Genomic DNA, 25,728 nt, shown 5'->3' with positions numbered 1-25,728 from the left:
AGTATACTTACTGAACAGCTAAATTACCTGAGCGAATGGAAAGTATCTATGAATTTTTAACAGCATGTGAGAAAAATGAATCAGAAATGTTTTAAACAATAGTTTTAATTTCCCCTGAACAAAACATGACAGAAGTATCTGAGAGGAAAGAAAGGCCCCAGGAAGAACCAACACAACAAGGAAATTATCACTATCCAGTGTAGTTCTAAACCTCACAGACAGTAAGAGTATCAGGCATTAATATCCTAAATTACACAAGATATATAGAAAAAATACCATACTCTTGTCTGAAGCAAACAGGAAAAAATTTCCTGATGAAGTAAAAATGACAAAATCTATCTGTGAAAGGAGTAAAGGCCAAATTAAATATTGCCTTCTCTGCAAAGGAAAATTTTCAACAAATGGGCCAATTCCTGCCTCAGTCCCTCCTGTCAGGCCAGTGAATAGACCAACTACTGCAATTGTCCTGTCCAGAATTTTCAGGCTTCTCCTAGATGCTAGGAACAAGTTATTACCTTGTTGGTCATCTAAAAGAACCTATACAAGTATTGTTCATCAGGCCTTTATTAAAGAGAATGGTCAATTATTTTCCCCTGGAAACTATGCTGGAAGCCAACAAACTCTAAATAGACAATACGCATGCAAGTCATTATGAGCAATGGCATCAAGATGGTAGATGCTGACACAACAAACATTTGTTTGCTAGGAATTAAATGTTATGGGTTGGGTAGTTATTGGCATATTTTAAAGTTGGCTTGTTAGCAGAAGATGCATCTCTTTATAATTACATGCTGAATTATTTAAATGCATCAGTTATTACTGCATCCTCTCAAAACATACAGCATAGCTGTTTCATTGTGTAAAATTCATAAAACATGCAGTCCTTTGTTTTTCCATGTGTCTTGTCTAAAGTGAGAATAAATGCAAGGAGGAAAACCTGTGCAAATACTGCAAAGTGACTAGTAAAGAAATTCTGTATTTTTAATAAGCAATACCCAGGAAAGAAATAAAAGAAAGAAATTCAGTATTTTGTTCATTAATAGCAGCTAAGAACTTAACATCATTTAATTCAAAGGGGAATTTTTTTTACTGACTTAACTGAGAATGGCAGGGATGCCATTTTTTTCCTTATCTTATTCAGCTATTATCATATTTTTTTTATGTGTCTTGCAGCTGAAAGCAACTGTACAACTTTGATAACAATTTGCACACTGGGAACTTACATTAAAGCATTTTTTCATTCTTTATTCCCTTACCGTACTCTTTTGAATTCTTTCTTATTTCTTGTTACAACTGCTGTTATGTCCTGTCATAAATGATCTGGAGATAGCAAATGTACATGCATTGAGTAAGCTCCAGACTTGATCTTCCACTTTTTACAGAGGCCCTTAAAGCAGGCTATTTTTATATTTTTTGTTAATGGAATTGCTTTACATTTCTGAAATGATCTTGCAACATACAAAGTATGAAATTAATCAGATTGATCTTTGCTCTGCAGAAGGCAACTGGAATTCTGAATAAAATGGGATAAATGCTCAAAACCTCAGGCAAGTTTTTCCCTATTTTTTATATTGTACATTTTCTGCACCTACCTATATTTTTCAAGGCCTGACTACATTTATAAAGAGTCTAGCAATGAAGTCAAGGGGGAGCAAATAAGGCTTTGTGTCAAAAAAACCCAGAGCCCCAAAGAGTCACAGATAATTTCTTTGCTGAGCATGTAAAGAGAAGACTTTTATGTATGAATATGACAAACTTCAGCAAGATTTACTGATATTTGATCTGACTCCTGATAGATTTTTTCACTATTTTGTCCTTACAGTTGCTAGACAACAATTCACAAACATTAACAAACAGACAAGAAGAAATAATAAATCACTTTTTCCTACAGATATAATAAATGTCATTTCATAGTATGTTGAGATAATTTAGCACCATACCTGGAACACACTGAATCAAGTTGGCAATCATTGCACTGAAATGTGCTCTCATATCCTTAAGAATTTCAACTTCTTTATCGTTTTCAGCCTCCAGAAGCATGCGAGTCAGATCAACGTACTCTAAGAACAAGGCTCCAAGGGCTAATGTATCTCTTTCTAAGGCTCCATTTGTACTGGCATAAAAAGGAAATTGCACATTAAAATGGAATAACAGTGTACTTATACTACAGCTTTCTGACAAAACATAAACATCTCTCTTTATCTATTTTAGAAATCTTCAAAAAATATACTGACACAAACTCAGTGTTGCAAACACTGAAAACTATTTCAATTAAAGATCAATATTTATGAGTGATAGTCCTACCTGTCACTTATAACACCAGCATCAGCAAGTAGTTCAAAAATTCGCAGTAACTGTAGTCGCAGTAGATCTCGGCGCTCTCGACGTTTCTTGTTCTTGGAATTTAAAAAAAGCAACCAATTTTACATGCATAGGTGCATATATTAAAAACTAGTAGCTTCATAAATCTCGTCAAAGCAGCCAGTTTTAAGAAGTCTAGTCTAAGCATTTTCTTCATGATGGAAATTGACTGCATTTGGGTATTTCACAATAATTTTGTGCTTAAACCGCAATACAGGTGTAAGTATGTTCAGATTTTTGCCTTTACAACTATTTTGAACAAACTGTTAACAGCGACATTAGTCTTCAGTGAAAATGTGGACATGATATCTTGAAAGAGTGGATGAAAATGAATTAATATTCAAGGTTTCTGTGCCAAAAATATGCTTTCTTCGGGTAGCATAGTATTCATGTTAGCTTTACACTATCTAGTCTGGGCACTGTAAGGTGTTGTAAAGTGCAGAATGGCTAGTCAGACCGCAGGTAAACAGTTTAGTGTTTAGCCATTCTTGAACTCACTAATGCCGCAGCTACATTATCATTCATACTCAAGTCAGCTCACTTGCAGACATCTTTCTAGTACAATGCTGTTGGATGCACTGATTGCAATGGCTGTACACACAGTTAACATACTCTTCAAATAGAACAGGTCTGCACTGCTGTTAAGTGGTTCACTGTATCTCAGTATCTTCCAGAAAGCTCTCCTTCCTGTCTTCTGCTTTGCCCTTGAAAGATGTGGATGCAGCAAGGCCTGTTCTTTGCTGAAGAGCTAAAATGATTTGTTTCTTTGTATCCTGCATCTCCACTAAGCAAAAAAATGTGAGGTCAAAAAGGTGCTATTGCACTCAACAAAGAAATTTGCCGTGAGAATGAGAAAAGCTCAGAGAAAGCTCAAATTTTCCTTTTAAGGAAAGGCAATATTAAATCAGATCAAAGGCTTGTCTCACCTAGTGTTCTGGCTCTGCCAGTGGCCAGTGGCAGATGCTTGGGAAAAGAAAAGTGATACTTTCCCTGGTATTCTGTCCCAGGATTGGCAGTCTGCAGCATCCTAGCCAAAGGTTTTATTCAAATCTTTATGCCATATGATTTGTCCTATTTAGAACTCTGGCTTGTTCCTTTATATGTTAAAGATTCCAGGAAGCACATGTAGAGAAAAAGCAGTTTTAAGCCTGCTATGCAGTTTTATTGCAACACAGTACTTAACAAGCACAGCTGTCTCCTGCAACAGAGAAGTGATGCTGTAACACCATGCTGAGGCAAGTTCTGTGCAAGTGCCCACAGGGGATCTTGTGTAATGCCCTTATTGGTTTACTCCTGCAGTTCTTGGCTGTCCTGATAATTCTCTTTCTAGTCACGGCATATGTCAGTTCAAGTAAGTTATTTCTGGAGTGTTGGACACCTGCCTGCTAATATGGCTGCCTGCCATGTTCTCTATAGCTACATGACCCCTACGATCACTCCTGGGTTTATTGGTGGCACTACTTGCAGGAAGGTGCCCAGTCCTTCATAGTGTGACTACTAGCAGGAGCAATGTGGGAAGTACTGTTATTGCCCCTTGTTCTCAGGTCTCTCTGCCGAAATGTCCATTGGTTTCACTTGCTCTTGCAGCGCACTGTAAACATCTGCGCTCTGGAGGTTCCTTTCCAGAGGTGGGGCTGGATATGCATGTCTCCAGAAAAGGCCATTCAAGTCCAAGTCCTCTTTGAGGGTACACAGGCAGAAATGCAGAGGTAAGTGGTTGCCGTAACAGGTATACTAATCCACTTCTGCCCAGTACAAAAATAAATAATCTTCAAATTGAAGGCTTCAGAGGAATGGAAGGCACACAGGTGGACTGACGTGTTCCCACAAGGTGGGAACAGTAGTGGATGTTTGCCAGATACAGAGTTATCAAGAACTGTTCACATAATAACTAGCATGGATGAACTGCCTACAGAGTGAATTAATTTTTGCTTCTATATTGGGCATAGTTGAGAGTCTCTTTCCACCTATCCATGATTTAACTTCCTCCTGTCCACCATCCTCTGCATGGCTTCTGCACCAAAGACTATGACTGAGTAGACAGGAATAACACACCAGGTCACCATGAGGATACCTTACTGAAACTGCTGTGGAGGACAGTGCAATAAATATACAATTTGAAATTGCTCAAGAACCAGGTCAATTAGCCTGGGCAGAGCACAGTACTAATGCAGTGACACTGCTTTTGGCACGTACCTGTGCAGATTTACCAGCAGAATGGCATGGACACAACAGCTGTGTCTGCACTGTTACATGGTTGGGGCCCGTTCCTGGTTCCAAACCAAGCGGCGCAGACCACCACCCCGTATTCCCACTGCTATATTGCTTGCCCCACCCCAAGAAGTCTGGGTACATCCACGTTGCCCAACGGGACTCATGCAAGGCTCCTGTGGCCATAAGGCAGTATCACCATTTGTCTTCTCATCACAAACTGTCTGATATGAGAGCTGTGTTGCAGCCAGAGTGGTGCTTTTGTAACTTGTCCTTAGGCTGCTGCACACTTGGAGGTGGGGGATGACACAGTAGAGCAAACGCAGCCAGGGTAGTTTGGAGGATGGTGCTCAGTGAGCTGGTGCTTTTGGAGGTTGTTCCTGGGAGTGAGCTATCTCCAGAACCAAGTCAGAGTTTTGCCTTGGAGCCAGCTCCAAAGCAGAGCCAGAGAGTGAAGTAAAAATTGAGCAAGTGGCAACTGAGGTCCAGTACTTGAGCTCTCCCCATGGCTTTCTTGTTTAGCAGCACAGACACATCCCATGACTCAACTGTCTAGTGGAGCTACTGAATCTATCACCAGAGATTTTAAAAAACAGTTTAGACAACATCTGCCAGGGACAAGACAGGATTAGTTGATACTCTCTTGGATGGACTGGAGGATCTGATAGGATCTCTTCTAGCACTGCCTTCTGTTGTAACAAAGGTAAGTACTATAACAAAGATGAAAACTCTCATGAATTTGTCACTGTTGACCTGCTGTTTTTAGAATGAACAAATATAGTCAGTTGAAATTGAAATAGATGATCCTGCTTATATGACAAACAAAAAGTGCATTTGAACACCACCGTGAAACATGCTTGTAGCTCGGCTGTGCGTGCAAGTGGGTTTTCAATATTTCTAAGTTCACTATGAAAAAGTACCATGTTTGACTGAATTCTTTTTTCTTTGGAAAGGATTTCTATATTGTACATTTTGTACTACTGATCAAATTTCAATTAAACCAAATTTTAATGAAATTATTGAAAGTAATGTTCTTATACACAACTATTAAAAAATTTGTTCCATGTAGAGCATAACTTGTTACTTCTACAGTCCAAAAGAACATTTTTGTTTTTCAAGGAGATAAAAATCATTACTTTTAAATTCATTTTGCAGTTTAAACAAACAAGTACATTTAATTTCCTCAACTAACCTCTGGTCTTCTTTCTAGGGCTTCTTTCATTAGCGGGTGAAGTTCTTCTACTAATTCCCTAAATTAAAAAAAAATAAATCTTTTAAACAAAATCTAGCCTCCTCTGACAAGCATCAATATTTTATTTATTACATAAAAAATAAAGTTTAAAGGGCAAATAAAAATTTGAGTATATTTAAATTACAATGAAAGTAATGCATTAGAATTAGAGGCAAATCATTGAGATTGCAATAAACAGAGAAGTACCTGAAAACAAGGGAATTTGTTCTTCCAAATCCTAATACAAGTGATTCTGTTATTTCTATGCTTTCAAGTCTCATCAAAGGCACTAGCTGCTTTAGTAAGACACCAACTGATGGAGTTCCAATAGCCTAAAATATATTAAGAAATCACTGACATTTAATTGTGAGGATTGTCGGGATTATCAATATTAAGTAAACACAAATTTTTACAAAAAGCATCGTCTAAGAATCAATATGCACTTTAAAAAACATGATGAAATGATTTTATAATTATGGGGATTAATACATCAGGCTAACTGGATGTCTGATACATCATAATCATATCAGGCCAGCAAGTAAGTAGAGCTGAGAAATCTCTGTACTTTCACTCAGCATATTGTAATTTCCTGAGTTTGTAACTTCATTAAGACATTCCAGTAATTGTATTTGTGGAGCTACTGCTCCTCTCAGGCTACTACTACTTGACACTGTATTTCATATAATACCCCTTCATGTCCTACAGGCATACATTAATTATTCAGAAATCCACCATTTATTGTTAGTTACTGCTTAATAACATTGTAATTTTATACATTGGAGTGTTCTACAAGGGAAGTAAGGGGATGACAAGCTAAAGTTAACTTCCACACATTATATACAGCATTTCTATACTTTGAAAACGCATCATCCAGAACAAAAAAAAGTAACACTTTGAAAATGTTACTGCTTTTGCCAAATATTTATTGACATATCGTGTTACACAGATAAATGTTTTAATAATTAATTATATTCCTTAAGCAGTTTGCATGTATCAAAACATCCATCTAACTGAAATACTTTAATCAAGATGTGATTTCACATGCAGATACAGTTTAAAACTTTTCTAGATAGATACAGAATAATTTGTTTGAAACAGGATGCATCACCTTATTATCATAGTTCACTGTACCATCAGGAGTGGTAGCCATGATCTCTGGTGTTGAAGCACGCAGGTGTCCTGGGCTCATAATACTGGGTTTTGCTACTCCAAAACAGAGAATAAGATAGTTTCTCCACAAAGTAACATAGTTGTCTCCACTGCTTGCTGTACTTGTTTTCTTTGCATTCACAGGAATACTGGAATTTAAAAACAAATTAATTAGAATTCTTAAAACAGGTCCAGACCTTAATTACACAGTATTTTAAAATATTTTTAAAAGGGCATGTGTATTTTTAAACATTGGCATACATGCTTTTAAAAATATGTTTTAGAACATGTTGTATAGCCACAAATGTTGTCAATCAACGTGACATGATACACGGAAAAAATCAGTGAAGGTGAAAAATTAGAGTGTCAGTTGCAAGCTGCAATTATCAAACTCAGAACTCAATGTTTGGGTAGCACTGTTGCAGGACTTATGAACTGATGTTGAAAAATAATACTAATACAACTTGTGTTAAAATCACACAAACCATATAAAAATGAAAGTTATCTGCAGACTGCCACTTACTTTGGATCCACAAGAGGCATTATCAGCTGTAGCCTAGTGAAAGCATATGGCCAAGCATAGCTGAGAGCTGTAGGACAATGCTTTGGTAAATTTTCTTGTCGAAGAAAACTGAAGAGGCACAGAACCCATGGGTCTTTGACAGACTGTGCAAATATCCACACATGGGAAGGACTTTTTACATCGTAATGGCTATTTACCAGGACCGCATTCCATTCCACCAGCCACTGCAAGTCCACATTGTGTGTTAGCGGGATTGCTGTCTGCGAGAGAGAAAAAAATAAAAAATCACAGTAAGAGTAATTTACTCCCTGCCATGTTCCCCCTTAGTATTCATCTTTATTTTCAAGGTCTGCAGCCATCTTCCATAGGATTTTTCAAACCAACACTGTCATGCTTCCCATCACATTGCCTTTTCACTCAGAAGGAGCTTTTCACAATTGCTGATAAGAGCTGCCTCATTATTTTCTCTCAGGTTCCTCCTTAAAAGTCCTGTTTACTGTGATAGGCACAATTAAGGCAACAACTTGCCCTTAAGCACTATAATGACTGCCTACCATGCTGACCAATATATTCTCATTGCTTCTCTCTGTTCTCCTCTCTGCCTGCACCCCTCGACTGTCTTCTGTATTAGGCTGCAGTCTATAGTATATATAGACTGTCCTTATGTTCAGTGTCTGAACAAACCAGCAGGACCTTAGCTCATGCTATGACAATACAATACAATAAATGACAATACAATACAATAAATATCAATGCTATTAATAATATTCTTTAGAATTCAGCAGAGCATTTGGATATGAGTCTAGGGAATTAAAAGGCTGAAGCAGGTGCTTAAGCAATTTACTGAACCAAGGTTTTAATCTACTTAAAGCTCTGCTACCCTCATGAGCAAGTAGAGGTCTCATATCAAAAAACTATTTCTCTACTGTAATCTAAAATATTTTCTTAAGAAAACAGTCTTGTGGAATGAAAGCTTAAACATGCATATTTTGGCATCTTTACAATTCACTTAACTGCCCTCAAGTAAGATGTAACAATTGTCTACATATTGCATCCACTGTCACAAAAATCATCTCTAGGTCACCAGTCCCTGCTGTACTGGTCAGAAACCAGGTACACAGACATGTGCTCTGCTATATAATTAATGCATAGAATTAAAGGGCAAAATCCAGACCTTTCTCTATAGAAACTGCAACACTTAAAACCAGATCCTGTTACAGTTCTGTTATTTCAGCTGAATTTCCTAATTCCTGGGTTGCAGAGTCAGAATGTCTCTGGCTTGCTCAGTTTCTGGCCCTGCAACATTTCTGTTTTGGGCTGCACAGTGGCCCAACTTTGCCAGCCATTGGCTGTCCCCTTCCTCCCACAGGAAAGCTTCTAGCCTTACTGTTAGGGCACTCACCTGGCAAGGAAGGATTGTTGCTTCAAACTTCATCAGGCTGAAAAGTGCGCAGAACCCAAAGTTTCTGCTTTCTGGACAAATGTATCAATCACTAAGTTAGTACAGAAAACAAGTGGCCCTATGTATCAGTTCTTCTGCTGATACTTTTCCATTTAAAAGACCTATGGCATCTATGCTTCCAAAGGTGGCATGTTAGACACAGCATATGCATACCCACAGAGCATGCCCATTAGGCCCATGAGAGAAGAAAAACAGAGAATCATCTCACATGTGAATTACTCTAGAGCTTAAGCTTAGGTTTGCAGACCAGGGCACCTCTGAACGTGCATGGGAGCCAAAGCTTACGCACTTCTGAAACTTCAAGACTGATCATAGAAGTGAGTGAGTCCTAGGTGACTTGAGCATTAGGCGGTGCTGGGAATCAGACTTTCTCAATGGTTCTTTTGGATGCAGGACCCAGATCCAGAATCTAGGTAGTTTTGATTTTGCTATATATTTTTTTAATATGTAGTATCTTCTATATTCATAGTACGATCTTTTTCATGGAACAGATTGTCTGGGAGGTTTTGGAGTCTTGGAGGTCTTGGGTAGATGACTGGAGCCCTCAAACTGTAGGATTTCTTTGATTTCCTGTAGCCTTATTTTTATATTTCATGTATGGTATTTCTTATGTCCATGTGCTTTGTAAACACTAGCAGTAACAGTAAAGTAGTACTTACTGAATCTGAAACAGCCACATGAATAAAACTTTCAAGAATAGAAGAACTTAATTGATCCATGACATCAATCATAGGCCTGTCATCATCCTGCATAACACAGAGAACAAAAGTCAACTGCTGTCCTTAACAAATTACTTCTTTTCTTATTTTTCTAGTACATGAAATAGAACCACCAATAAAATTATGAAATGAATCTAAAAAAGCTAAAAAAATAGATTGGTCATGATGGATGCATATTGTCTTTTTTGTATTAATCTCAGAACCAAGTCCAGGCTGTGGTTTGAACTGGAAGTTAATTGGTAGCTAGAGCTCACTGTTTACTGAACAAAAGTGCATATCAGAAAATCCCATAAGACTTTGGATGTCTGGTATCAAAAGACTAAAACCTAGCTTACTGTTTATTAAAGCATTCCTTTGCTATGAACACACATATTTGTGTTTTTAGGCATTCAGATGGCTCACTGAGCTGGGATCGCCAACATGACTCACAACATGACTCTCCATATTTCTGTATCCACAAAAATGACTTGGACATCTTTACTATACAAGGAAAATGTATGTGAATAATGTTAAATGTGTCTTGTGCTGTGTTTTGTTACAGAGTGGTATGCTACAGGAATGAGTTTTGTTTCCAAAACAAATTTATAATGCTGACAATACAAAAATGATTCACCCAGTAAAAAAATATTTTACAGTCTTTCACATTCACATCATACCAAGAGAAAATATTAAGCAGCCGTGTACGTTTCAATTCAAATCGAGGAAATTTTTGGACAGGGCACTAGTGTTACATTGTCCAGTAAATGGAAAGGTTTGCAATATTCAGGCAAATAAAAATGGTAAGTTCAAACCAAGTGTTTTTTTCTATGCTAAGTGACCTGCTGCACCGTAATCATTATGGTAAAAGCAACAGCAATGTCAGTTTAGAGCTTTATCTTTGGAAATTTTTAATTCAAAGTTCTAGAAGATCATACCTCTGTCTGGCCAAGGGCCAGGAATAAAGCACGGATCTCTCTGAGGATTAAAACAGCTAGTTTACGTGTAGCAACTTGGAAACTACACAGCAGTACCAGCGCAAATCCTTCAACTGCATGTAATACATTACAATAGGGGCTTCTTTCAGACTGTATCCTGTGGCTGGATCCATTTGGTATCAACTATAAAACAATACAAGGGGAAAAAATGGAATGATGGTGTTTAGAAACCAGGTGTCTGAGAAATATTCTAAATTGGGCATATACCAAATCAAAATGGAGAAAATAAAAATTACTGAAGTAGGAGACTGACAACACTCCCTCAAACCACTAAGATTTATTGGTTAAGTAACCCTGTTCCACAAAACAAATATATAAGGGTTGGTTCTTTTAGACAAACCTCTTCTTCTAATTTGAAATTCAACTGCCTGCTTTGTTGCACACTCTAGTAAACATTGTTTGGCTTAGTCAGCCTGTGAAGACTTCACCCTTCTTCCTACTCCAGATAACAGGGTCCTCAGGCCCTCCCTCACTCCTGCAGCAGGTAGCCCTTTATCCAGGCAGGTGGCCTCTAAAACCTCTCACCAGACAGAATCCCACCAGGAATATTTACTGAAAACTATGTAGGGTTTTCTCTTTTTTTCCATTTTTTGTAAAACTATCATTACTTATTAATTAATGATCCTCCTTGATATAAAGCAGACATCATGCTTGCCCAAAGGAAAAAGAAAAAGTCCTTTCTGGCTCCAAAATGCAATTGGGTTAGGAGGCAGTGAGCCTGAAAATTGTCTCTCCTTATAAAAGTATCTGTGGGACATAGCAGATGGGAGAAATTCTAGCAGGAGCAAAGCTGTTCAGTTCCCAGGAATGTCTGTAGCCCATGGAGACAGCAGGCTGATAGAAACAACCAGGTTCTTTGATGTTTCTGAAGCAGCCAAATGAAATGGCTACAGGAGGGGAAGATCCACTTCACTCTCCCCAGCATTCCCACTAGCACTATCATCAATCAGTTTCAGTCCTGGGAAAATGTCCTTCTGCCACATCTACACACACATATTTCACTTTATGTGCTTTTGTTGACATGCTTATTTTGGTTTGACATGCATTCTCTTATGTTGCTCAACAACAGTAACATCTGCTGTATTACACAAGGAAATAGCTGTCCTCAAAAGACAGCTGAACTAATTGCCTTAAAAAATCTTATGCAGTGAATTCTTCTCAGGTGAGTAAACACAAAACACTTTAGACACAGTAAACCAGGGTACATGATTTCAGCCTTCAATTAGCATAAATGTTAGGACACAAATCTCTCTTTCATTTCCTACCTCTGAAGATCTGTTTTTTGCCTGTTCAGAAGCTTTTCCTGGAGTGTGTATTACAAGCTTCCACTGTGTAAGCAGCTGCAGCAGCAACTTCAGTGAAGTATCAAGAAGGGTATGATGCATATCATTCACTTCCCGTAGCAGAAAATTAGTAAAACCAAAGAGTACATCCTCCCGCCAGTCAACAAAATCAACAAGGAGACCCTGAAGAGAATTCTGTGCAATGTGTCGAAGTTCATCATCCATATGGATAGACAGCCTGTAAGCAAAAGTAAATGTCAGGTAACAAAAATCTAAGGAGTGTTTCTTGTCATTATGAACATATGTTTCTCAGTAAATTAACATCGACAGAAAATCCCCAATGACAATGTAAATTTCAATGATACTATCACAGTTTTATTATTACTGACCACATTTAACAGCCTTAGCCTGTTTTTACCATAATCCTTGATACAACAGTGCCTTAGCACATTCATGGATCCAAAAGAAGTATCTGCTCCACTCCAAAAAGATGATATTTGTAAAGAATGCAATTTGGCAACTTTGCTGTCTCACAGAACAAGGAATATTTTTGATTTACTCACTTATAAAATTGTGAATGATGTCTGCTTAGTTATAATAACAAGAGTCTTACAGGATAATACATAATGTCATCATTTATGTATTTATTTACTTTCTCTCAATATAAAAATAAAAGAATCATAATACCTCAGCTGCCTAACACTCAAAATGAACCTTTAGCCAAGAAGTGAATCGTAATTACTGAGAGCAAATTTTCACAAGCAGTTAAAAACAAGCATTTGAATTAAAAAAACTCTTTATGTTTTAATCAACTTAGGATAGGGAAATAGCAACAAAAGCCTCAGGATACTCCATACTTTTAAAAACACATCTGACAGCCCCAAAATCATTCTGAAATACGGTACAATTTTAGAACTCATTTTTAAATTTTATATTATTTCCTTCTGTATTTGTATCCTGCTGATGTTCTTTTCCAACACAAACATTTTATATGCTTTCTTTTGATACAAAAATTAACAAACCATTTCTGGTTTGGTAGCTTGGCAGAATAAAGCAAAATCAGATCAGTGTGTTTTGCAATTTTTGGTTCATGCCTATAATTGCCTAATTTTGTGTAGTATGTTAGCACTCACTTTTAAAGTAAGTAAGTATTTTATTTACATTTAATAGAGTAGAAAATGAGGATGCATTGTAAAGAAATGGACAGAAATCTAGGAGGAAAACCCAGGAAAAGGCAGTGGACCTAATTCCATTCAGTTAGAAGGGTATGACAAGATGCAGCTCAGAAGAAAATTGGCCCATTACAGCTGCCTGGTTCAGAGGCAAGGGAAATTTCATAGTCAAGTCAAGGAAAGTGACTGCCATGAAATTTCACCTCTAGTGACTATGACTCCAACGTAACTGTTACACTTCAATAACCACATGACTTTCCACATAAATTGGGAAAAATGCTATTTTGTTGTGCTAGGAAAGGATTCATTTTTATCTCCTCCCTAGAGTGCCAGAAACAGACAAGCAAGCAAAATCCCTTGGAGTATGATTAAGTCATCCATGAAATGACTTCCATCATGACACAAAGTAATAATGGAAAAGAAGATACAAAACACATATGTCTGTAAGCCTAAGTTGCTGTGCAATGGCACTGGACATTATCAAATGAGATGAAAGTTAAATTGAGCTTGAAAATGCATCTATGCATTACTGTAATACTGGAGTCTGTAGAACAGACATGAATTCAAAGGCTGAGAATTTCTTCTCATACTCAAGAAGACTTAATCAAAATAATAATTATTAGTAAATTTACCTTAGCAAAGCACCCCTTACAAACGGACAAACGATATGAAAGTCTGCGACCACGTGATATTTTGGCAGTAATCTGTACTCAGTCTCTGCTGGTTCTAACACAGTAAGATACAAGAGGCAGCTTGAATAAGGAAGTAAATGTTCCTTTTCTTGGACTTTAGTCTGTTAAATTTAAAACCTAGCTTGGGAATTTTTAATGAATGGATTCAGTGGGCAGTAAAAGGGCAAAAGGCACAGTATATACTTGACATCTACTCTACTGCTTAAAATTTGAATACAGCTGTCTTGGAAGAAAGTCTAGGTGCTGAGTTACAGATTCCTTCTGGAAACTGCCAAAAGACACATCTGTTGTGAGGATGAAAAATTCAAACCAAACTGTGAGTAAAAGAACCATTAACTGAAAGATGTTATTTTATCTTTAGTGAGAAGAAAATATTTAACAGCTTTCTGTGCAAACAACACAGCCCGCACAGACCCTTTTCAGAACAGCTTCTCAGATCCCTTTCAAAAAGAGAGTTACAAGTGAGAGCCTGAAACCCCACTTCTTTGAAAATTCTTACCCTCGTATCGATTTTAGTCACAAGATGTATAATCACCTCTGACCCAGAAAAGACACAATACTGTAATAAGATTTACACAACATGTCTAGAACAGCAAAGGTTTATCTCCTGGGATGTAGCATAAATGAAAAATGTAGTCTCATTTATGAGGCAACCAAAAAAGATAGGATAGTGAATGTAGAAGCAGCTCTGTTGCTGGAGTAGTTTGGAGACTTACATTAAGATTAGGCCAGGTATTACTTTCTTAAACAGTTTATTCCATTCTTCTCTGAAGCTATATATTTGTAGACTGTTTTCAGTCCACTCTGTCCTAGATTAAACAGACATAATTCTTTCAACCTTTCCTGCTGTGTTATATTTTCTAAATCACTGATTGCTCTTTTTGTTGTGCTCTGCTTAGTCTCTTTAACTGCAATTTCTGCAATTTGACAGTGAACTGCTTGACAATTATTTTCTGAAGTAAGTTTTCCAACCTATTATGCATCCACTTATTTTTATCTAAATTGTGTTTCCCTTGCTTATACTTGAGAATCTAATGCAACACTGCACCAATAGCTCAAAGATGCTTCAATATGTGATATTTGCTGCTTCCGCCCTATTCTCAAAACCTGCTATTCAGCTACAGAAGGAAATAATGTTTGTCTGACATGATGGACTCCTGAGCAGCTTCTTACTGGGAAAGAGATTCCTTCTGGCCCCAAGACCCAACCCAGGTGGTCTAATCCTGCTTTCACTATAAAAATTGCAAGTTGAAGATCTTGAGGAAAGAAAGTAAAGGAAGTAATATCTTTTGTTTTTTTCATTTCTGTTGAAAATATCTTCTTTTCTCAAAGTATAAATGTGCATATATACATTTGTGGGAAAATAATTCCAAAACTGCCAAAAGGCACCTGCTAATCCCCCTACTTGCCATTGAATTAAGAAAGCTAGTTCAGCCAATGTTAGAACAGAATTCATCCAAAGCTTTTGGTAATGAATTTTAATCTTACCAAATTCTATCTCTGTCTGACTCTAAAAATGATATGCCTAAATCTTCATATGATCGAGGCCACAGTTTGCATAGGACACGTGAGAGAAAGGGGGCTCCAGGAGCAGATGGTTTCCTAAAGGGCATCCTGTTGGGGAATGGCTGGGCACGCAACTGCATCCAAAGTTGATTTAGCGATACTGTCCTCAGCTCCTCTTGATGACACACTTCTTTCCACAGTCAAGGATTCAGATTACCCAGCAGCCCTAAGCTATCACAGCCCTACTGCTTGCATAGTCCCAGCACAGTAATCACCCAAGAAATGCTCACAAGCTCCTTGTGGCTAAAGAACCACAATTGGCCTTTCCTGCATAAAGTGCAATGATAGAGTAAGAATAAAACAGCAGTTATTTTGACAGTTTTGAGACTTTTAAGGAGGGAAGCACTAATTTATGAAGAAATTCACATTGGTCTCTATACTTTCTTAAGATTAGTGAAGTTATTTTCAAGGACTGACTGGGGAAATCCTCAGTGACCAAAGAGCTGTAACCAGAGTGGACATGTGTCCTCTTCCAGCTAAGTTAGGGCCACTGCTGAGGACAGAATGCTAGTTAAAATCTTGGATTAAAGGAAGACGTGTCTTTCTTCATTCATTGAACTAAGTATCTAATGTGTTATTTGTATAATGTGATAACATAACGATGTAAAACACCCCCCAACTGATTTATAGCAGTGCATGTAAACACAAGGAAATCAAGCCTGCAATCTGCATGTTGCACACCACACTTAACCTTGGCTACAGTTTTGACTTGTTTGCCCACCTGTACTCTTTACCACTAGCAGAATCAATTGTTTCACTGTTTTAGCACCCCACTGGGGGTCGGTTGTGCACAGAGCAGAACAAACTCCTTTTGAACATTACCCTCTGACCCCCATATCCACTATTTCTCACGGGCATTTTGACAGCAAGAACAGAGTGGCAAAGACTGCTTTGTCACAGTTACCTGACAACGACACAGTGTAAGGCTTGATTTACCATCATAACGTTGGCATCCTTGACCTATGGCACTTGGATATTAGAACTGAGACATAACAGAGTTTTCTGTACTGACCATTATTTGTCATCATAATAATTTGCAGTAAGTCACTGATCTGACATCCTAAAACCTAACTCTGTTTTAGTTGTCATGTGTTGTAGACTAACTTCCTCATTAAAGTGATGTAAATCTAGATAATTTCAGTGGGTCCCAAATAGCAAGGATAAGAAATTCAAACTTATCTTTTTCTTTCTGTCTTACAATCAAAAATAATTTTATTATTTTAATGAAAATAATTATTATTGGTAAAAATGTATTTGGAAACATACCACATCTAGAGCTTTTGTTTTACCAAACAGATGTGTGGGATCATAAATCAAAACTGAACATGTGTCTATGTTTTTCTGTTACATTAAAAAGGTGTTTGCTTTCATCTGTTAATTAATGTGCTGTGGTAATAAAAATAGTAATAAACTGAATATTACAAAGAAATTGTGTTTGTTTTCAAATGAAACAGAAGAATGTCTTAACCATTAATAGAAGATTACTTTGTATACACATATGGTTTTGTCTGAGAAACAGTTACACATAGAGTGGCTCAGTTTTTTATTCTGTTCCCCTCAAGCAGCCATGCAATGTTTAAGCTGCTTACCTTGCCAGCAAGTCGATCAACTCAAGTTTTGACATTCCATCAGGAAGTAATCGAGGAATAGCAGCAACACATGTTCTGAACAGATCAATTTTTGGTTTTCTTTCACCGCTGAAAATTTAAAAGAGAATTTATGGATCACTACATTTTCACTAAGCTTAACAAGTAACTAAGTTAAAGGATCCATCAATAGTTTTGCAGCAAAGAGTTGGACAATATATTAGAATTGTACAAAGTGGAGTGCCAGATGCCTGGAAAGAACCTCAGGACAAAAAGCTAAACACTAACGATGTAGTAAGAAGGAAACAGCTTTCGAATAAATGATTTTGATTTTGACATTTCTCATGTATAATATTTATACAGTATTCGAAAAAAGTCCATTACTACTGTCTCATTTGTTTATCTCTGAGAAGAACTGGAAGATATAGCAAGACAGATTTAAAATGGAGAAGGATCCTTCCATCAAGATCAGCAAGCTTCAAATCAGGCAATGAGGAAAAGGCTTGGGGGTTCCCCATCACAGTGTAGCTATATTTCATCATTTACATTAGCAAGTAACAGATTTATGAGATGCCCAGTAACAGCCTGAAGATCCAGACAGATGCCTTCAACAGGGGATGGACATGTAAGAGCTCCACACCAATCCATTATTAAACTGAGAAAGAAGCATATTTTAGAGGCAGGTATGGCCAGAGAGTGTCTGTCGATCCCTGGCTGAGATAGTAGTTCTTTGGCAACCATCATCAGCTAGAACACGTTTCAGTAGCCCCAAGGCTGCTCTTGTCTGGGGGAGGGCTCAACAGCTCCCCGGCAGCCTGGGAAAGTGGGCGACAACAGAATCAGGCACAACCAAGGACTAGGCTTGGAGTCCTTAACTCTGCAAAAACCAGCTCAAGTTTCAGCTGGTGATTATCTTCATGACAGATGCTGTTGTTTCTCAACTTGTTTCCAAAGTTTTTTGTAAGAATGCAGATTAAAGAAGTCCTTCAGACAGACCCCAAAATACCGTTATTAATTTGATCTAAATTTGATCCCTTTTGATCTAAATAATCTATTGCTTGGCTATTGAGTATAGAGGACATAAGCAAAACATAACAGCATTTCAAACTGTACAGCCTTTTCCACAGTATTATTATTAGCCTGTAATATGCTTTAGAGGAATCAAAAGACCAGAGTCTCATTTAGAGAACCTACTATAAACATGTTAAAAAAAAAGACTGTTCCTGCCTTAATATGCTTATAACCTAAGTAGGCAAGGATAGGAGACAAGGGGAGACACAGAGAAGCACTGGAAATTATTTAACACCACACTGAAATTCAGTGACAAAACAGAGAATGAACCTATCTTTCCTGCACCCCAATCCAATGCCCTGCTTACTACATTATTGTGCCTCTCCACTCAACAAAGGAAATTGCATTTGCATAGCTTACTTTTGTGTTCAGTCACAAAGAAAGCCTGAATGTTCTATCATCTCACAAGTCTAAAATAAATTATAAGGTATCTCACAATTCCAACCTATACATTGAAATAACAGAAAAGGCATAAACGGACACTAGGCTTACTTAATTCAAAGATTAACAGCAGTTTTATGGCTTTACTTGAATACTATTTTTTCTCAGAGCATCCTTATATACTTACCAGCTTGCATATGTATTATATTAATAATACAATATGATTACATGATTTTAATCTATTGACTTAAATTGTACAATAAGGAGAAACTGTTTTCATAATGAGTTATCTCTAACTGATTGTACATTTATCCTGTTTTCTAAAGTACAGGATTTCTGAAAAAATGAGTGATCAATTGACCTGGAAAAGAGTAAAACATGACATCTCATCTGAGAATTTGGTTTTAAATAAATCCCTTTGAACTATCATCACTAATGCAAATATTAGTTGCATTAATAACTACTGAGAAATATATTTTTATGGTTGTAAAAGCAAAATGCTATCTATTTATTATCTGTAGAAAATCAGATGATTCTTTCTTGCTGAAAGCGAACTTTGCAGAAGTTCTAGTGGAAAGTGAACTTTGCAGAGTTTCTAAGCAAAATATGGAAACCCCGTATTAGAAACTGCATTGGCACTCAATTCCTTATTACCAGTCCCTGGGAAGGGTAAACAGTTTGTGCATTTAACATGAAGGCAAGTAAAAAGAGTAGTCTGAGAGTAAACTGTTACAAAGGCAAATGAGTAATTATTTATAAATATAAAATCCGTGGGTGTTTTGTGCCTTATCAGCTGCTCAGAAGACTAGCAGGGGAAGATCCAAATCCGAGGCTCAAGCTCCCATCTTATCGGAGCTCCCAGCCCCGCCACGTGAAGTGTCCGCTAAGGGGTGCCTCGCAGGGCGCTGCAGCGATCTCTGGCTGCCTCAGGATCCGGCACAATGTCTGGATGCAGGTGCTGGCAGCTGCCCTCAGCTGGAAGCCTGTGTTTCCATACTGGTAGTATGAGATTTCAGATGGATATTGTCAGCAAAATCTTTGAAGTACTTTTAAGAACAGACTGTATGTTAGGAAATATTCTAACTGTATACTGGAATCCAATTACAACCAGTATTGAAATTCACAGCCCACTGGATGATGCAAAGGACACTCATTAGTCAGGATTTCAGTAAGACTCTTCAGAGGAACGTTTACTACATCAACCATAAATGTTTATTAGATCAGTCATTAAATACAGAAGTACATCTAAAACTGCCAAAGAAAATTCCAGAATCTGTATACTTTAAAAGTTTATGACTATTCATTGCCTAGCTACTTCCTCCTGATCTATATTTTATTTGTTAGTAAAAGTATCATTAAAATATTTAGCTTATAGGATAACATTAACTATATAAAATATTATTAAAGTCATAACTTTAAAGCATAGGCAAATGTAGTGTTGTATCTATGTGTTAAAACCAGTAAGAACTCAAAATAAAATATGTAACTCCAGGGAAGCACAAAGTTCTGTGAATAAATTGAGCAATTACATAAAAACCATAAAAGTTTTTCTAGTTATCATATACAATGCAGTTTTAAAAAAGGTTATTTAAAAAGTTGATAGGTAACAGCTAATGATGTTATTCATGAGTTGGCATGATTTTGGATTAAGACTGATAATTAAGCATCTCAGTTTTTATTTTTTTCCTTGGAAGAATAAGTAAAAATGTATTCTAATGTGTTTTCCCTTTCAAGTGTACATGTTACAGCTCATCTGGATATAACATGCAAGACAAAAATACAGTAACTTATGTGCTGAGATCTTCCAACCTTACAATCTATGTGTCTCTAACAAACATTACCAAAGCATAAGACTTCCTGAAACTTAAATTTCACAACTCTACTTTTTCACTACTTCTAAAAATAAGCAGCACTTAGGCTGATGATGAGAAATCATGGAAAGGACATTTACAGTTAAGATCAGGTACACTTCTTGTCTAAGTGCTCAGGGTCTCACTATGCAATTATCTTTGGAAATAAAATGTGAATTTCAAAACTCATTTTTTTTCTAGAAAATCTGAATAACCTCAAAATTCATGAAAAATGGCTGTGAGTATTGAGTAGTATTCTGGATAGCTTTATAGGAAAAAATATGAAATATTTCTAAATAGTAATATTGGCATTTAATATAAATTATGTAAGACAAAACTAAAAACATGAAGAGCTTACAATCTCCTCTAGACAGTCACAGCAACAAGCAAGGGAGACAAAAGGCATTAAAACACAAAGGTTACATCAGCTGCAGCTGAATTTGGCCAGTCAAATCTGTCTACCATTCACTTTTTTCCAGCAAGTTGCCCATTTTTTCTGACAGTGTATAAAAAAAAGGTCTCAAACAGTCCATATCCCTTTTCTTTACACCTCTTTCTTACTCTTTTCCAAGGGCTGCTTTTCCTGAAACACAACTACCATGTCTACCCCTCTTACAGGAAAGCTATGCTAGGTCTCCTAGCAGTTGGGGTCTCTACACTAGGTGCATCTCTCCGTGAATGATGTCTCTGCCTCTCTCAGGACTGCCAGAAATCCACCTCACCAGAGGTTTCTCTCCAGAAAATTTCCTTCATTAATCATTTTGGATGGGAGTAGGAAAACACTGCTGCTGAATACTGCTTGAAAAGCATTCTGGTTTGATTATGCTCCAGTGGGCACTTCTGAAATGTGAGCCCATTATCACAAATGATTTGGGTTTTTAATGAAGATTTGATTTTGATTACAGGCATGAATAGTGATAGAAAATTTGAAAGATTATTTAACTGGGATTTACAGATTTTGTTCCATTTGTTTTGAAGTTCAGTAATGCAATGGTGCCCTGAAGCAGTGTTCTCAGCATAAGCTGATAATAGGCTTTCCACTCTAGGCTTTCGATTTCCTCTGCCATCTACATGTTCCTAAGATTCACATAAAATCTTGACTACATCGAGGGAGTTGGCGGAATCCCAAACATTGCAACATGCAGACAAGTACACCCAACTTGTCACACACAGTTTGAGAGGTCTTCAACATATACATAAGCTAAGTGTTCCTGTTATTTGCGGTTTCTTTGATGACTCAAGATAAACAGAAATAACGAAAAAGTTCTGAAATTATGTCTCAATAACACAAGGAATTTACTGTTCTTTAGCACTCACGTGATCATGTCCTCAGGTTCTTTGTTAAGCATCTGTATGTTGGTTAGCATCATGCACCGCCCCACTTCCTTGTCAAGATGTCTGAGTATGTTGTCCACAGCTTTTCTTACTTGAGAATAATATAATGACATACCTGCAATAATATGCATTTTTATATAATTTGGGACATTTTATAGACACGTTTCAAAGAAGAAAGCTGCTTAATCAGGTTGTGCTGCATGAATTAAAATAAGATATGCTTTACGCATGGTATAACCTATTTCCCTAGTAATGATTCTCTGATTCAGAGATGGAATATCCCGCCCTCCTAAAACCAAATCTGTTGTATTCTAAGAGTAACCCAGTTGATACACACTTTTTTTTTTCCTGGAGAAAAGTTCTAAAATGTTGCACATTTTATGTGAAATACAATATTAGACTTACACAGCTTTACATTGGCAGATGGAAATCAAATATTTTAAAAATAAAACTTGAATTAATTAACTTTTTCCTTACTCAAATGGTACAATTTTCAAAGAATTCTAAGTGAAATTTTTGATACTAACACTGAACAACGTATTTTTAATCAGCTTTTCTCTAGTCATTTTTTCTTCCTATTTGATAAAGACAATGTAAGCTTAAACTTCAAACTGACCTCAAAAGAAATTAATAATAAAATGTAAGAATTCAATACTGCAAACATCTATTATCAAATGCAGTTCTTACTATCATCAGGAGTAACTGAAACGAACTGAATTAATGACAGCATTAAATACTGTATCTGTTGTATATTTCTGTTGGACTGGGTCTTACATTTCTGTATCTTCTTGATATTACTACAGTGATGTAGCAACAGTACAACACAGGTCTTTGTCACTGGTATAGAAATACATAGACCTTGTTTCATTCACACAACTTCTGAGTAATCAAATTGTCTCTATTTCCTTTATAGCCAGTGAAAATAGGCACCTTCACTGAGTGCATGATACCGAAGCTGTTTTCCCTCAGCATGGGATTCTCTCCCTACATTGACCATGTAGGAAGCCTCAGGTAATGTGCTTTTAACTGAGGCATTTCAATAAAGCTTGATTTTAGATTTAAAAGTTTTTGCCAATTTGAATGTTTCACTGGTATGAGAGTTACTCGCTACAATTAAAATGGGGATACAAAAGGAATCCAGTACATGTTCTGAGCACAGGCACTGTTTCTAAGTTGCTAGAAAAGATGAATATTTATAAACAAACACAGATACTCAGCACTAAAAGAAGCAAATGCTTAACTCTGTATACTAACTTAACCCCACTGAACATGGGGTTGCCACTACTTTTGTATCTGAGTATTTTTCCTGAAAATAATTTCCAGTAAGAAAAAAATGGGAAAAAAGTATTTGGCAATATAAATGTTTTTCATTAAAATACACAGTAAAGTAAATTTTTACAATAAACAAAATCAATTAAATACTTAGCGATATTAAATTATTCTGATCAGGTACTGAAGAATCTTTCACATTCATTCTTGTCTTAGTAATAGATGATTCTCTTACTGACCTATCATTTTAGCTTCCTCTTCTGTAAGAGTTTTGCTCAAATATGTTTTCTTCACTCTGAGAGTGTTTCCAGAGGGCAGGACAGCTCCAGTCACTGGCATTGGAGGTTCACCATCTTTCTGCTGCAAGCTATCAGCAATTACCAAGAAAGCTCTCAGACCAATATTCATTCTCTGTAAAGTTCAGAAGATGAATGAGTATTATAATCAAATAATCATATCCTACTCATATGCCTAAAACACATTGAAATTTTGAGTGTGCACTTGCCCGCATTTTTTCTGTATTTGGTGACATGGATCTAGTCTGAAATATTATATAAAAATGCCCCCAAAAGGACTTCTGAATTCATATCTGCACCATGAACAGTGCCTTTCCCCCTCAAAGCTTTATTTCTAAGTATTTTCATGAGAACATTGTCTTTTTATCTACAGGATAAAATATGTGGATTTGCCTCTCCAGGCTTGTTTGAACTGGAGTTTAATAATATGTCTTAACCAGGCCTTGAGCTAAGCCCAAATTTTGTAAATGGTCATTAAGAAAAAAGATCAATAATTGTTTCAAAAAGCCACAAGTTTGACCATGCTATGCAAAAAATCTGGAATGGTGCTTAGTACCAAAACTGCAAAGCAAAAACATCAGGAAGATGAGGCCAAGTGAACTGAATGTCTTCAGAGGAAAAAGCCCAAACTTTGTGCTAAAATTAAGTAACAAAAAAGTTTCCTATATCCCAGTAGTGTATTCCGAAAATTGAGAGGCTGTCCTACTGATGGCCTATTGGAGATAGATTTACTAGATTATGGGTATTTTTTGTAGAGTGCTAAAGCCTAGGTGCATCCAAAAAAAGCCCTACTATTTCATTGTCCTTGAACTTCAATTGTTTTTGAAAAACAGAATAAAACTTCAAATTCATCAAGAAGCAAAGAATTACTATGTCCATTCCCTGCAAGCTCTGCTTCATCTAATGTTAATATACAAGGAGCTTTACAGGACAGCAGGGCCTTCCTCAATCAATACCGCAGGTGAATCTGCCCTAGAACTTGGTGAGGGCTGCCGGCTCAAAAACTGTGTTTCTTTTTTCATTGTGCTGTTGAATAAAGCCTTTTATTTTTACTCATTTTGGCAATAAGAAATTTAATCCACTTTTCCAAATATTTTGTTGTTTTTAGTATTTTTTGTTGTTTTTTGGGCTGACAATCAGCTCTCCTGCAGAAGGTATGCTGCTGTTGACGAGTTGTGTTGTCAGGTAGAGCAGTTACGGGAGGAAGTCAGTAGGCTGTGTAGCATCCAAGAAGATGAGCAAGAGATAGGGTATTCTTGGAGACCATACAGCTCCAGAATTCCCAAGCCCCCACAGCAGTGGAGCTGCCGGAGGGCTCTGTACCGTGTGAAACGGTACATCGTAACACTGTAGAAGAAGGCTGGAAACTGGTTGCTTCTTGTAGGAGGAGAAAGGCTCCTACTCCTCCTGAAGACTTGCAATTGAGTAACAGGTTTAGAGCCCTCCAGGCTGAGGAGGAGCCAGGCACGGCTTCAAGGGAAGCAACTGGGCCAATAGATCTGTGCCACGCAGGAACACCCGGAAGAAGCGGCGAGTGATTGTTGTGGGGGACTCCCTGCTGCAGGGGACAGAGGCACCTAATCTGCCAACCTGACCTCTTGTCTAGAGAGGTTTGTTGCCTGCCAGGGGCTCGTATACGAGATGTCATACAAAGACTGCCAAGGCTTGTCCACGCTTTGGACTATTACCCTCTGCTGCTCTTCCATGTGGGCACTAATGATACCAGAGGAAAATTGGAAACCATCAAGCAGGATTTCAGAGCTCTGGGGATGGTGGTCAAGGGTCTGGGAGTCCAGGTCATCTTCTCCTCAATCCTGTCAGTGAGGGGGATGGATGGGAGGAAGACTGAGAGAGCTGGGCCTGTTTAGCCTGGAGAAGAGAAGGCTGAGAGGAGATCTTATCAACGTGTACAAGTATCTGAAGGGAAGGTGTCAAGAGGATGGGACCAGACTCTTTTCAGTGGTGCCCTGTGACAGGACGTGAGGCAACAGGCACAAACTGAAACACAGGAAGTTCCATCTGAACATGAGGAAAAACTTGTTTACTGTGAGGGTGACAGAGCACTGGAACAGGTTGCCCAGAGAGGTGGTGGAGTCTCCTTCTCTGGAGATATTCAAAACCCGCCTGGATGCGATCCTGTGCAACGTGCTCTAGGTGACCCTGCTTGAGCAGGGGGGTTAGACTAGATGATCTCCAGAGGTCGCTTCCAACCTCAACCATTCTGTGATTCTGTGATTCTGTGAAGAGGAGTTCAGGATCCTGTGAGGAGGAGGCAGGGCAATAAGTAGGATTGCAACCCTGGACTTCAGGAGAGCAAACTTTGGCCTCTTCAGGGACCTACTTGGAGGAATCCCATGGGTGAGGGCCCTAGAAGGAAGGGGGGTCCAAGAGAGCTGGTTAATATGCAAACATCACTTCCACCAAGCTCAAGAATGGTGCATACCAATGAGTAAGAAGTCAAGCAAAGGGGGCAGGAGACCTGCATGGATGAGCAAGGAGCTCCTGGCAAAACTCAACCAGAAGGAGGAAGTACTCAGAAAGTGGAAAGGGGGACAGGCCACTTGGGAGGAATATAGGAACGTTGTCAGAGTATGCAG

The 25,728-nt window shown here is 37.7% G+C and overlaps 1 protein-coding gene across 1 annotated transcript in view; it reads right to left on the bottom strand.

Moving 5' to 3' along the window:
• FRY (FRY microtubule binding protein) overlaps window positions 1-25,728 on the bottom strand; it is a 183,894-nt gene that overhangs the window by 83,627 nt on the left and 74,539 nt on the right. Inside the window, exons 15-26 of the mRNA XM_013962114.2 lie at window positions 23,075-23,246; window positions 21,549-21,681; window positions 16,933-17,040; window positions 11,896-12,151; window positions 10,571-10,753; window positions 9,597-9,683; window positions 7,476-7,735; window positions 6,912-7,101; window positions 6,011-6,135; window positions 5,765-5,822; window positions 2,305-2,396; window positions 1,941-2,113 (exon numbers count right to left, since the gene is read on the bottom strand). Coding sequence (XP_013817568.1) covers window positions 1,941-2,113; window positions 2,305-2,396; window positions 5,765-5,822; window positions 6,011-6,135; window positions 6,912-7,101; window positions 7,476-7,735; window positions 9,597-9,683; window positions 10,571-10,753; window positions 11,896-12,151; window positions 16,933-17,040; window positions 21,549-21,681; window positions 23,075-23,246 — 1,837 coding nt within the window. The remainder of the gene's footprint in view (window positions 1-1,940; window positions 2,114-2,304; window positions 2,397-5,764; window positions 5,823-6,010; window positions 6,136-6,911; window positions 7,102-7,475; window positions 7,736-9,596; window positions 9,684-10,570; window positions 10,754-11,895; window positions 12,152-16,932; window positions 17,041-21,548; window positions 21,682-23,074; window positions 23,247-25,728) is intronic.

The sequence above is a fragment of the Apteryx mantelli genome, chromosome 1 (genome assembly GCF_036417845.1).
Source record: "Apteryx mantelli isolate bAptMan1 chromosome 1, bAptMan1.hap1, whole genome shotgun sequence".
Taxonomy (NCBI): Eukaryota; Metazoa; Chordata; class Aves; order Apterygiformes; family Apterygidae; genus Apteryx; species Apteryx mantelli.
Note: the sequence above shows the minus strand (reverse complement) of the source record. Positions and strands in the feature narration are given on the sequence as shown.